The sequence below is a fragment of the Ceratina calcarata genome, unplaced genomic scaffold, assembly GCF_001652005.2.
Source record: "Ceratina calcarata isolate Rehan_Ccalc_2016 unplaced genomic scaffold, ASM165200v1 scaffold546.2, whole genome shotgun sequence".
Lineage (NCBI taxonomy): Eukaryota > Metazoa > Arthropoda > Insecta > Hymenoptera > Apidae > Ceratina > Ceratina calcarata.
In genome coordinates this window covers 725,416-738,814 of record NW_017176634.1, presented here as the reverse complement: position 1 = coordinate 738,814, position 13,399 = coordinate 725,416, and the positions used below count along the sequence as shown (strand labels likewise).

At 39.8% G+C, this 13,399-nt stretch overlaps 1 protein-coding gene across 8 annotated transcripts in view; it reads right to left on the bottom strand.

Moving 5' to 3' along the window:
- LOC108628886 (nuclear receptor coactivator 2) overlaps positions 1 to 7,599 on the bottom strand; it is a 49,159-nt gene extending 41,560 nt beyond the window's left edge. For 4 of the 8 annotated variants that reach the window (XM_018031106.2, XM_018031103.2, XM_018031101.2 and 1 more), the window contains exon 1: positions 6,605 to 7,597. In XM_018031106.2, coding sequence (XP_017886595.1) covers positions 6,605 to 6,621 — 17 coding nt within the window. In that variant the 5' untranslated portion in view covers positions 6,622 to 7,597. Of the gene's footprint in view, positions 1 to 6,604 lie in introns of all 8 variants that reach the window. The other 4 variants (XM_018031107.2, XM_018031105.2, XM_018031100.2 and 1 more) reach the window with 4 other exon arrangements.
- Positions 7,600 to 13,399: the final 5,800 nt, after the last annotated feature.

The window sequence follows — 13,399 nt, the reverse complement described above, 5'->3', positions numbered from 1 at the left end:
TTCTATCATTCGACATGAGAATTCAAGATGTAATAATTTTTTTAATAGGATCGCAAAGTTTCTATAATTTTGTACAATGTTTTACTAATGTAATATCTAGTAACTGTTAAAATTTCAATTCTTTGTCATTGTTTTTATGTAAGAGTTCATACAATCTTAACGAGCGTGTTACGTTCAATGAAAAAGAGAAGAAAAGAAAAGAAAAGAAAACTCTGAGGGAAGCCTGTCGTCTTGTTGTCGCCTGACACTGTCGTACATCCACGGGGTAATTGCGGTTGTGCAATAATCGATCAGTGCACCGCCAGAGCAATTATAAAACGCATCTCCCTAACAAGCGGTGATAATTTGTTTTTGATTTGATGAGATGAAACGGAACGATCTGCAGATATTAGTCATCCAGCAACGGTAAGTAGGCAATAACCGTGGAGGCAGCTGTGAAACAGGCAAACGGATGGCTGATAGAACGCAGATAGTTACGCGTTACACGGTTAGTTGCGCGTCTGCGGATACCATACCTGCCTACGCGAAATTTTCCTCCTCGCGATCGATCCAGCGATATAGAGAAAAGTCACGGGGTCAGATTGCCAGCCGATTCTCACGGTTCGACAAAACCGAAAGTTTACCGAATAACGCTTAGTCTTCAATTGTTATTATTATTTATTATTCGAGGTGCGCGCGTTTGTCATGTGGGACGGTAATAAAGGATAGAGGCGTGTATCGCGTAGATCAGTAATTCTCAACCGTTTTTTCGTCACGGAATACTCTTAATAATTTAAAAATTTGGCGACATACTTCAAGAATCTCACGACGCACTAATGGTTGAGAATCACTGGCGTAGATAAATATTATACGCGTAATGTGATACAGTTTTTTATTTTATTATCTAAAATTAAACAACATATTGTTCGCGATAACGTTTGAAGAATGAAATCGCTTCGTTAAGGTAGAAAAATTATCTGTCGCGTTAATTAAAGTCATGCCGGGACAATTGTGTAAACAGATTGTATTTTACGCATTTTGCATTGGATTAAATGAACATGCAACGAACAAAGTACAAGCTTTCGTAACGAGCGTTAAGCAATTAATTAATTCCTTTGACACGAATATAAGATATCGCACGATGTCGCATTTTCATCCACGAACACTTTTGCATAATTCTAAATATTATTTTGCAACTTCTACTAAAAGTATGCCAATTTAGCTTGTACCCATTGTGCAATTTCTTTAAATAAAATTTTAATATCGTTCATGTTTGGCATCGTGCATTCTACATACGTAAATAGTATACAATTGTAAACGCAGTCATGAAAAGAAAGTGCAATGAATCAATCGATATGCTAATGTAATCAAAATTGAAAAAATCAATTCTCAATGAAGCTACAAATATTCCTCGAATTTTTTCGATCTATGCAAAACAGAAAAAAACGGGTTATCAAATCTGGCAACAGTTATCTAAAAATGCAATGATACATCTACCATTCAATTTAGCGAAACGAGGAACGATTCATCCGGGGGACCAGATAACGCTCCTATTTATCATACGGAAAGCCCTGGAGGGCCGTGAAACGAGGGGAAATTTCATTATCGTTTTAATAGCTTTAGAAAAAGAATTGCCCGGCAAACTCGTCCCGATCTTTTCTAATAAAGAGATATCGATAAGAGCAATCACGGTAACCAATTTTAGCAATTTAATCAACTAAATGCAACATTCAATACAGAACCTTAAATTTCGCGTGACGCTCAATTCGTTTCGAGCTAATCGATAATTAATGCCGGTGGAAAGAAGTGTACGCTTCGGACAACTGAATTAATCACTGCAAAAGTCAATTTTCTACTATCCTCACTTTAAATGCTGTCTGTATTTTTGTAAACTATGTTATACCATTCAATTACAATAATAACAAAAGTACATTAATAAACAGGTTTGCATCCTATATGGTATACAGGATCCCCCATATAAATCGAGTGTGTATCTTTAAAATATAAAGATAATTAAAAAATGTTAAAACTGTTTAAGTCGAACTTAAATTGAGTAACCCCGATTTCAGCAGGAGCGGATGAAATTCGCGAAAACGTACGAGCCGGCTAGAATTCAGCTATGGTACTCGGCCCAAGAGATTCTCGGGTAATTTCTCTCGTAAATATAGCTGTGAACGCGGACGCGCAACAAAATAACATATTAAACACGCGCGCGTTGATCTCTCGTCAGGGCATCCTGACATATTTGTTACCCGACGTCACCTAATCACCTACGCGATGTCGGTCAGCGTATACCGCCGGCTGCCAGCCCGTTGTCATTACAATAAAGCACCCGATTAGTCAAGAAGCGTACATAGTTGCAAGAGTGGAAGATGAGCGAAATGCAGTCTCCGTTAAATGAAATTCTCAAGCGATACGGTTCAGCGAGAAATCCAAACGAACGTCTGTATCATGGACCTTCGTTCTTACCCGACACGCTGAACCCTTCATTGGTTTTTCTGATTCGACGAGATGACGTAGCATGTTTCAAAGACAAATAAGAACAATGGATTAAAAGAGTCGTGGTTGAGTTGTATAACTTTAAAAAGAACTTAGCAGCAAACCTTTTTTGGACTCCTCACGAAGGAGGAAATTGGTAAAAAGGATCAACGATTTGATTACTTTGTACGAAACGTTTGAGTTTTTATTAGGATGTCAGGGTAAATAATGCACTGTTTTTAAACATCGCCTTCTTAGACGTTGCGTGATTAAGCTGGATTAAACATTCCCTAATACATCACGTTTTTCATTAAACGTGTTCTCAATTTTCTTTAACCAGACAATAACGTGTTCCCATAACGTGCTTTATTATCACACTTGTCTTATTACTACGACTGTCGTTCCGTGCGCAATGAGGCAACTATGCTGTAACGCGTGCCGTAAGCGTTACATATGACCGATGGGAAACGTATTCTTGGCAGACAACGCCACAGGAAGTTTAGGAAACATTAAATGACGAAAGATTAGCTCGTCAATCAAATAAAATAAGCTCTTCGGGTACTGCCAGTCGTTTCGAGTGCATTGTTCTGCTTAAAACATTTTTAGAGTAGATGGATTTGTGGCCATCGCACCGTATTTTGGTGTTAATCATTGAGCTATTTTTATTTATATTTATTTCACATAACATGTATTAGTATGAATTATGAAAGAATATTAATGGTATAATCTTAGATAAGGTCGAAATTAGATATTGGCAAAAAATGGTACAACCAAAATGCAATTGTTCCACCTTTGACCACGTAATGACTATGAATAGTGCGTTCCATAACCATTTTTGATAGTTGAAGCATGTAAAGAAGCACAAGCTCTTTTTTTGGCACAAGCATTAATGGCCACAAATGGGGAAAACGTGATAATGCAATAATTTATTCAATTATTATGGTTCGAACGTTGTATACTTTATAATAATTTTGCTGTCTGTATAATTAGAACTAGATAGACACTCTTCACTTCTTTAGACATACTTTTTCACCAATTATATGTTATTATACGATATGAAAACTGTTAAGGTGATAAATGGCATATCTACTCTATTTCTGTTTTTTATTGAATACATTTTATTTAGTCGAAGATATAATTTGGAGGTCCGTTAGTTCATCAATAAATTGTTGATTAAATATGGTTTTATCTTCACCCGATGTTCCCAGGTCATTCCCCGAATGCAGCGATAGCGTCATGAACGTGGCGGAAAAATTGTGATTACGGGTATTCGTTAAAATTGCGATTCCGCGTCGAGATAGCCTCGGGGGCGAAACGCTTGAGATTCAGCCGGGCTTAATTGATAAACGCCACGAGTAAAGGTTAATTACAGGAGGGACGATCCCGGCCAGGAAATTCACCATGCCCGGCCAACTCAATTCCATCGATCGTGCTTCTATTTATCCTGTCACTCGATTGTAGTTTAATCGGACGGAGATTAAACGTCATGGAAGTGCACTTCCCTTTTTCCGTCTGGATTTATACCGCACTTTTCACTTAACCTTTGAACGGCGGGGTTTTGAAAACTCGAGGACAGACACGCATTTATTCGAATCTGTTTTCTGGGGGGGGTTCATCTCCCTTTACGACCTTATCTCGTTTGTTCGGATGGATATCTACTGAAATAATTTTCGTGAGCTTTCAATTTGCCACGTGACAAGGTAATATTGAATAACAAAGACGGGAACGGAAAAATGTTTCTCCTCGGCGCGCGATAGCCGCGTATGCAAATTCGTAGGAGGAAATTTGAGAACATGCCGGTTGTTGTATTGTCGCAATTATGCAATATTGTTAGAGCAGCGCGTCTAGTCATTTCCCGACAGCGTAACGCCTTCAATTCTGCGTTATGTATTTATGGTTCCATAAACTGCGAGATTTACGCACGACCAGGCGAGGGAATGAAACTAAAATCAGATTCTCCAAAGAAATAAAATTTTATATCCTGCTGTTGAGCTTGAACACGCCTCGTTCGAACGGCACGAGCCTCCGCGATCAACCGAGTCATTGAATCCTTTCACACAACAAAATTCCAAACGCGACTATTCTTAGATTTTTTAATGCAACTTTCAGATTACTGAAATATCAATGAAAATGTGATTTCTCGAAAGGAGAATTTTACAAACGGCTTGATTAGCGTACAGCGATTAGTCACCGGTTGAGATCTATGATTATGGATAGGAGAAGAAGGATGACAAGAAAGCCATAATCGACACGTTTATTGCATGTAACTAATCGGTCTAGAGTTAACGTGCCTCGCGCGTCTAATGCAATTCCTTCGGCACTAAGACAATGATCGATGAAAGTAGATCAACAAGTTTCCTCATCCATTGTTCTTTCAAATACAATTGAATGGATCCAAAGCGTTTTTTGATGATGTTTCGAGTTGAATAAAATTGAAGAAAGCATGAAACAGCGAGTATAAATAACTTTTGAATAACGATTGTAAAGAGTTCATAATATTATTTCGCTTTTCTTGTTTATTTTAATGTAATGTAATTTCTCTGTGTTTTTTCTGTATTCTCCATGAGAAACTATTTCTCTGAAAATTCGTCTTCGGCGAATGCGATTACGCGGATCGTACGAAAAGATATTTAGCCGGAAGGATTTTGACAGATCCTTCTAAATGTAAATTAATCCGCTGTTGAGGATTAGATCACAGCGAAATACGCTTCGCTTCGAATTCGTTCTATCCTATTTCTCTTCCTCCTTTTTTCATACTATCAGAATTAATCGTTTTTCTTCAGTTCTCTCGTTCTACAAAGAGCACGGTTCAGTTCTCAATTTGCATTTGTCCATGTTACACGCGGAAAGAAGCGAGAGCAAGCTCGGTGCATCGCGTGTTCAATAGGAAAGTTGATCAAAGAACATTCAATTTTTCCCTCCGGATAGTAAAAATATTGGATATCGTTAAATAATAGGATAAATTCGAGGAGGAGAGTTATTACTAAAATGACTATGACCTCGATGTTAAATTCCAATCGATACTCGATGGAAGAATTGAGAAATGAATTCCTATCCTCGATTTTCAAAACTTTCACTTCATTTGAATTACTGCCATTTTCAATTACGACCCCTTTTCAATTATGAAATAACAATAAAACGAGCGGCCGAAATAAAATCCAATCAATCTGTTCTCGACAATGTGTAATGTTTACATCATCGCTGGCAGTAATTAACTGATGAAACCGCTTATCTACAACCAATTGTGAATTCATCAAGCGTATCTAATCGATGACAACATATATATTTTAAATATAATCGCAGGAAATTCAAATGGAGAAAACGTCCCTTGTTCGAAATCGTTGACAAAAGTACATTTTTACGAATTTTTCTTTACTTCCAAACAACGTGGTCTTCCGAACCGACGTGCACGATTGTCCTTATAGAAGACAAAAAATTTTTTTATCAAAGCATGGAGCTCTTTTCACAAGAATTTTCGACAAAAGCTGCAACCCAGCGGGGCTAGTTTCAGATTTGTGCGAGCAGAAAACAGGCGCTGAGAGAAGAAAAACGTTGAGACAATAGGGAAAATGGTGAGGTTTTCGCGAGGAGCCGCGTGTAACAGCCAAGGGCCGGCCGAGGTGAGCGTCACGGATCGAAGCCACTCGACCTTGATATCAGCTCGAGAAAAATTATTATTTCCGTCCTGCGCGAGCAGAACACGACGACGACTACGTCGCGTCTCGTCGTCCCGAGCCAACGCCACCGATCCCTGTCCCCGTGGCTCCTTCCAACGCAACGTCCCGATTCTACGTCACCCGTCCACGTCGAACCGGCTGCTGGTGATCAATAATTTTTGCGCGCGAGAATGCGACCGACCGTTGCCGGAGCACACAGCTTGCTTCGATACTCGCGTTATCATTTAATTAATCTTTCCATGTTTTTAGAAGAATATCCCCATTCGGCTAAAATATTATACAACGCATATTTATATCATAGACATGTTACATCATTGTATCCCATTGCTAATTCAACCATATTATTCAAATAGCTACTTTACATAATTACAAAACGAAGCGAGAAATTGCACGGCTGCATAATCAATACTTGAACCATGTTCACCACGTGACACTAGTCATTTGAAATCAGGTACAGTTCGTAATCTTACTTTTCTCCAAGAAGCATCCTCGCGGTCGCAGGTCAGACTGGGGAACGTGTCGATGCGCAAAATTCGTGTTTCCATTCCTCGTTAATCCAATCCCTAAACCAACGATGCACCTCTTTACAGACCCGTTCACAGACTTCCTCGTGTTCAACAGTGAGCAACGAACTGGTAATGGTTTCCGGTGGCAGAGACTGGCGAGCGGAAGGATCTCGCGGGCGGATCGGGTGGTTGGACAGAGAAGGGAAACGTAGGAGAGAGAAAGAGCGATCGTAAAGGAGCACACCCGCGGCGTGACTCGAGTCACCGCGGAGTAGCCGGTGCTCGTGCTTCTGCCGACGTCACCATTTATCGCGTAGAACACCTTACATCACTAACGGTGTGTTGTATCCACACAGCCGTCATCCAGTTGTCATGGAACGACGTTCCCCTCACAGCTAGTATGCGTGCCTAGCCAGTTGCCTATGCAAGTCTCGGTAAGCTCTCTTTTCTTTCCTCGAGAATACAGTGTGCTAGTCTCCTCGTGCGCGCGCTTTGCCCGAGCTTCCCTCTCTTCGCGCAACAATCGTCGTCGCTGTGCTGACACCCCGCGCGCGCCTCCACCACGCCGTGCGCTGAGTTGAACGAGCGAGCCTCCACGCACTCGGCAACTCGCGAACTCCCGTATAATCTAAGCGCGCGGCGGACGTCGTCTCCGACCACCTCTTCCTACCGGGTCGAACGCGCAACTGAGTGATTCGTCGTGTTCGACTAGCTAATACGGCACCGCGCAGATTAGCCACACAGCGGAGCGACGTTCCGGGCAGCCGCGGCTCGTCGGGAACCCGTGGCGCGTTCGTGGCTGTGATAGCGCTCTCTCGGGTAAGAAACATGAGACGAGACCGCGGAGAGATCCGATAAAGAAAATAAACGAGAGATTTATGTATCGCGATACACGGGGCCGAGGGTGGAGGCCGTTTTCCTGCGGATATGAACGAAATACAACGCGGAAGCGGCGACACACTGGCCTGGCCTGCCGCTACCGAGCATCGAGTCGGTTGTGGGTCGAGACTCCTCGTATATGCGGGACCTGTACCCGAGTGTAATATAGGTCAGTGGGCCAGGGCGATCATGGCAACACGGACATGCGCGGCATTGCGCGCACCCGTGGCCCGCCGCCGCCGCCACCGCCTCGGCTCTTCGCTTTTGCTCCGCGATCGAGACCACGTTACGTGCCACGTTTATTGCACCCGACCGATCCGATCTCCTCCCGCGATACAACCTCGCCAGTTTCTGACCTACTACTTACCACTCGCTCCTTTCCCCCGTTCCTGTCGCGATACACGCGTGCACCTTGCGCCGCGCACGGGGAGAAAGATCGCGGGAAGTTGTCGGACCTCGCGTGCGACTCAGGCGATTCCTCAAGTTCGCAGGGGTGGCTTTCCTCGACGTGGTTTCGGAACTTTAATTGCGTGCGGGTAAACTGTTTAGGAAAGTGGGTCGTAGCGAGTGGGTGTCGCTCGCCCGTAGGGGACTTCGCGTTGCCTTTTTTTTAGATTCTTTTTTTTCGTAGCTCGAAATTTACGACGGGATTCATTATAACTGAATTAGCTCAATTGGAAAATTGTTTGTTGTACTAAGAATTTTAAAGAAATGCACGTGAATGCTGAGTACAATGATCCTTTTTTTTTTTTTTGCAAAATAAAGAAACAAGGAGTAAATTGGCAGATTGCGATTACTAGAATGTGAATTACGGAAAAAGTAGTGGACGCAGAAGTTGGGAGGAGCCAGACGGTATTCGCTTTCAGGAACGTAATTGCGTGAGCAATTACGCCGCTGTATAGAGCGTAATCGACGATCCAATATCACGTACTTTCCTCTCCGCGGTTTCCCTTTTTCCGTTCATTTTACTTGCTTCTGATTCCGGCGTTTCCCTTTCTACCGACGCGATTGCGGCCATTTGAATGTCACCGTGATGGAGCCTATTATCCTACAGCACCGTCGCCGCGAACGGCCCCTCTGAAAATTTGCTTTTTACGCTATTTCCACGATTGCGGGATTTGCAACGAGCTGATTGCGATACGTGGCCGACGAATACAAGAAATCGTTAGCGTTTTTATTTCGTGTTTGCCTCACGGAAAATATAGTTAATTTAATACGTTCCTCGAACTTCGGTTAATTCGATGAATCATGCCGCATGTACAATCAATTTAATGTATGTTAATTACGATTGTAATTATATTTGTTGAATTAAAATGGATTATTGGCTATAAAATTATAATCAGTAATTAATTAAATTAGGTGTTGGATTTGATTGGGTTTCTATTAAGCTCAGGAGCAGAAACATAAAATTTTAATGAAACACTGAACAGCCAATGACAAACTCAGTTCTTAGTTAGTAATACAAATTTCTTATGAACCATGCGACGTGTTTAATCGCGGAACAAAACGAATTCGAATCGATATCGAAATCGATTCGTACTCACACTTTTTATTGCGCAGCGACGTAATATTTTATTAGCCGCCTACTCGTCGCTCGTCGGCTCGGTGTCAACTCGTCCGCGGATTTTGCAACATTGCGAAAAAGGACTCGTCGGCGGGAATCGCGATACGCAAGATTTTTAGTCGCGCGAAATTGTATCTGTCCCGTCTGATTATTTTGATTGACACGCGGAATCTGCTCGCTTCTCTCATCCCCAATGTACTGATGACCCAAGTGATTCCGAAACGATTTCGCACACATGCATAGAAAATGTGACACGAAAATGTCTCACTATTTCTAATGCTTTTCTAATCCTTTAATGAGGGATCGGACAACTAGTGCCGTTTGCTGATTGATTTATTCTGCTTAGTATTTGCTATTATCGAATAGTATATACTGAGCTTCGTATTTGTATATACATGTGTCTAGCTCCTCTTTTTATTGGTCTCTTTTTTTCTTTGTGCTCTTCTGCATTTCCCTTTTTCGCTTGTTACATCGATATTCGGATTTCGTTGTTACGCAATCCCAAAGATGCTGACGTGCCTCGTGTCAAATATTTTATACCCTCTATGTCATCGCGACACGTCAGGGTCGCATCATTCTTTGTTTTTATCGCTTTGTTCATTGTTTGTGTGCACACCGTAAAACGATCGCTAATTCCTTATATGTTACCTGGGAAGTCCCAAACGATTTCGTTAAGATTGTATTAACCCACATCTTTTTATTAGACGTCTTAAACTTTTGGTAGAGATCTTACGAGTCATAAGTGCTACCATAATTATTAGATACTACATCATTTTATAATCAAAATACACGTATGTATTTCATGGACTGTTTGAAATTATTTGTACGCTTGGCGACATCCTCGTCATCAACGATACTCAACGTTTACCATCGTAAATTAAGGCGGAGCATCAGATGAGGACGTTGAAACTTCTTGAATTCGTTAAACTCTCGAGAACTTGAAACTCTAACGTCAGCGCCAACTCAAGCTTTAAACTTTCCAAACTTGTCTTTTTCAAGTGCAATTGTTTTCTCGCACTTGAAGTTTTCTTAAAAGTGAAACTCCACTTCTCGCAAAACATACACATATATTAGTGACCATCCAGAGAATGACTGGACACCTATATAAAATGTGTCCAAACCGGAAGTTGCATGTTCAAAACGCGAAACGTCAAAATTAAAAAATGAATATGAATATTTCCACTGTCATGAAGTCAGTAAAATACAAATTAACATTCCGAATGCTCTTTTAGAAATAAAAATGTCGATAATAATAAAATAATGTTACATTATTTTTTGTACATTTTTATTCCGCGAATTTTGTATAATGATCGAATTTAGACTATTTCCGGTTTAGACGCACTTTTCGCGGCTGATCAGAAATCAGAAGGTCACTAATGCATTTATCAAATATTTAATCTCGTACAGAACAGAAGAATTTGAGAAACAATTTTAACTTTATTTTCTAAGCCTCAGCTTAAAAAATATGGAACAAGAATATTATTTACGCGATTGTAATAGAAACCAAAGTAAAAACGTTTTTCATTGCGAAGCGAAACGACTATTTTCTTCGATTGAGTATCACGTCAGTGCAACAAAGGAATCGTTCTTTACTTTCGTCTTCAATATAACAGCACGGTTTCTTCTACAGTGACGATATCGAACCGATATCCCTTAGCGGGATCTTCTCGCTGCGTTTTATGTGATATTCGACGTACAAAGATTCTAGAAGTACCTCGGCCTCGGCCACAGACCCGTCGTAAATATCGCATGTTTGCCGCAGGCGTGACAAAAGCGCGAACCGCAATGCGAACATGTATTTGTCCATCGGTTGTTCGCGATCACGATGAAAAAATCACGACAGACACAATAACAAGATAAGGAAGCATATCGCGGAACGTACTCGGCTTTCCCGTTGCGGCGTCGAAAGAAAAAAGTGAACCCGTACCGGCCACGCAGCTCGCATCCTTTAGCAGCCATAAAATATGATTTCATAGCATTCGGAGAATGATGACGTCACTTCTATCGCTGAAAACGGACACGCCGGAATTTGATACCCGGTCTGAATTAGGTGCGACAACTTTATGCAGTTTCTTGGCTTCCGATCCCAACAAAAGGATTCCAAACTGGTTGCACGATCCGCGTTTTAAACGGCGCGTACCGGGACAAAACGATGCAGCTTCGAGAACCTCTGCCCCACATATTTTAATGAAGCTTTGAGAAATTCACTCCTCGCATTGCCGCGCACATGTCGCATTAAACCGGATTGATGTTAGAGGACAGAGCACTGACTGTTCGCTAACAACACTGTACTATGCAACATTTTTTTTTTGCAGTATCTACTAAGTGAATCTTAAATAATTATTGTCAAGCAAAAACGAAACCGGAAGCAGATAAATTCTATCACGTATCGTTTCCTAAAAATAACCGTGTTTGTACGAATTTATGATTTGGGGGAAAGTGAAGTATTACGTGAAAAGTCAATACGAGAGAAAATTCATCGTTGAATCAACAGATAGAGGAAACTTTCGACGATATATCCATGTAAACCACTTTTTGTTTTCGTACTTTTTAATAGTTGTAAATAATTGTTAAAGTTTGAAGAAAAAACGCAAATATTTTGAATGTAGTATTTTTATATTTATGTGGAAATCCGTTTATCCAGCGGGAGTTTGCTACACAGACATATTGGATTCTGCAGACATTACTCATAAAGAGATTATATTCTACAGAAATATGTAACATCTGATTTTTCCCGAAAATCATACATTTTTATAAAAACCGCTATTTTTCGGACACGTTACGGATTTGTTTTTGGTATGAGAAACGTTTTAAAAATTACCTAACAAATATCACAAAAGCTGAGAAGTTTTTTTGGTGGACTGTTTAATGCATGGAATATTTCAAATCTATACTCATTATTAGACTATAGATTTTGTACATTTATAGAAAAGCTTAAAATACAGAAAATATAATAATCCATTTGATGTGCAAGAATATTCATTATTCAGAAAGCTAAAAGGAGTCTTAATTAACATATCATTATTTAAATTGGTATCACAAAAGTTTTATTTTCCATAAAAATTCAACGCAGTCTACTCATTACCCGCTAAGCTTTTAGCAGTGGACTCGTATGTAATTGAAATACTTTTAATGAAGTTCATTTCGCTACATCGTTCTACCTCTGAAGAATTTCAATATTTGAACTTGAAAATTCTGAAAAAGTCTACTCCTTCAAAACACAGAATACCTTCACGGAGAAGCTCACGTACCAATTTTACTTCTCTCCCTGTCATCTTTTATTATTCTTTCATTAAATTTAATAATTCAGACGAGCATGAAAATTTTAAAAGGACATAATTAACTCTGTAATTGAAAAATTTCAAGAACCATGTTTCATCCTGTCGTTAATTATTCTAAGAGACCTAACTATAATTGATGTAAAAATAATTATGAACAGTTTCACAGACGCTTGAAATAAAGAAAAAAGTCTTCAGTCTTTCAAGGAGTCGCGGTGAGAAACGATAAAATTTGTCGGCGACTGACAAATTACACTTTTTCAACCAGATTCGATAAGAAAGAGTAATGGAATAATTTAAATCGATCGCGAATCCCATACTTGTCTCCTCGTTACCCACTTATCTACCACCTACCTACATACGCACCTACGTTCTTTTCCATCGGATATCGTTTGTCACGGCGACACTCGCGCTTTCACAAGCATATACACCTGTTCTTCTTGACGACTAAACTTGTCGAAGTAGTCGCTATCGACCGGATATTATCACTACGAGACACGTTCACGACTCATTAAGAAATCAGTCATAAAATAAAACAAACCTGACGCTTATAAAACAATATACAAATAAGTACACATCTAAAAGTATTTTTTCTGAAGCGAAAGAAATCTTTCTACCATCGTACGAAGAATGTAATTCATTTCCATAAGAGCGTTGAATCATCAATCATTAACTTCTAATAATAATACGTACCGTTACGTGATTCAATGATACGGTATTGAGCGGAATTCGAGTAATGCTATTTTACACGACGGACGTCAGCGCGTACATAATTATGTATTGCATAAAAAAATAATTCACGATTTGTGTATCAAGTTTACATAACCAATACCATAGTCTTAGTTAAATAGCATTATTCCAGTAAAAGAAATCGAAATATCCTTCAAAACGTGAATAACAAGAAATATGACCACTGAATACTCATTGCTTTCATTAAAAAGAGAAATCATGCTTTTCCGTAAATTAACAAAATTAATAAAGAAATGTTTATATTTTTAAATATTTTTTTAATTACAGAACTTTTAACTAGCAGTTAAT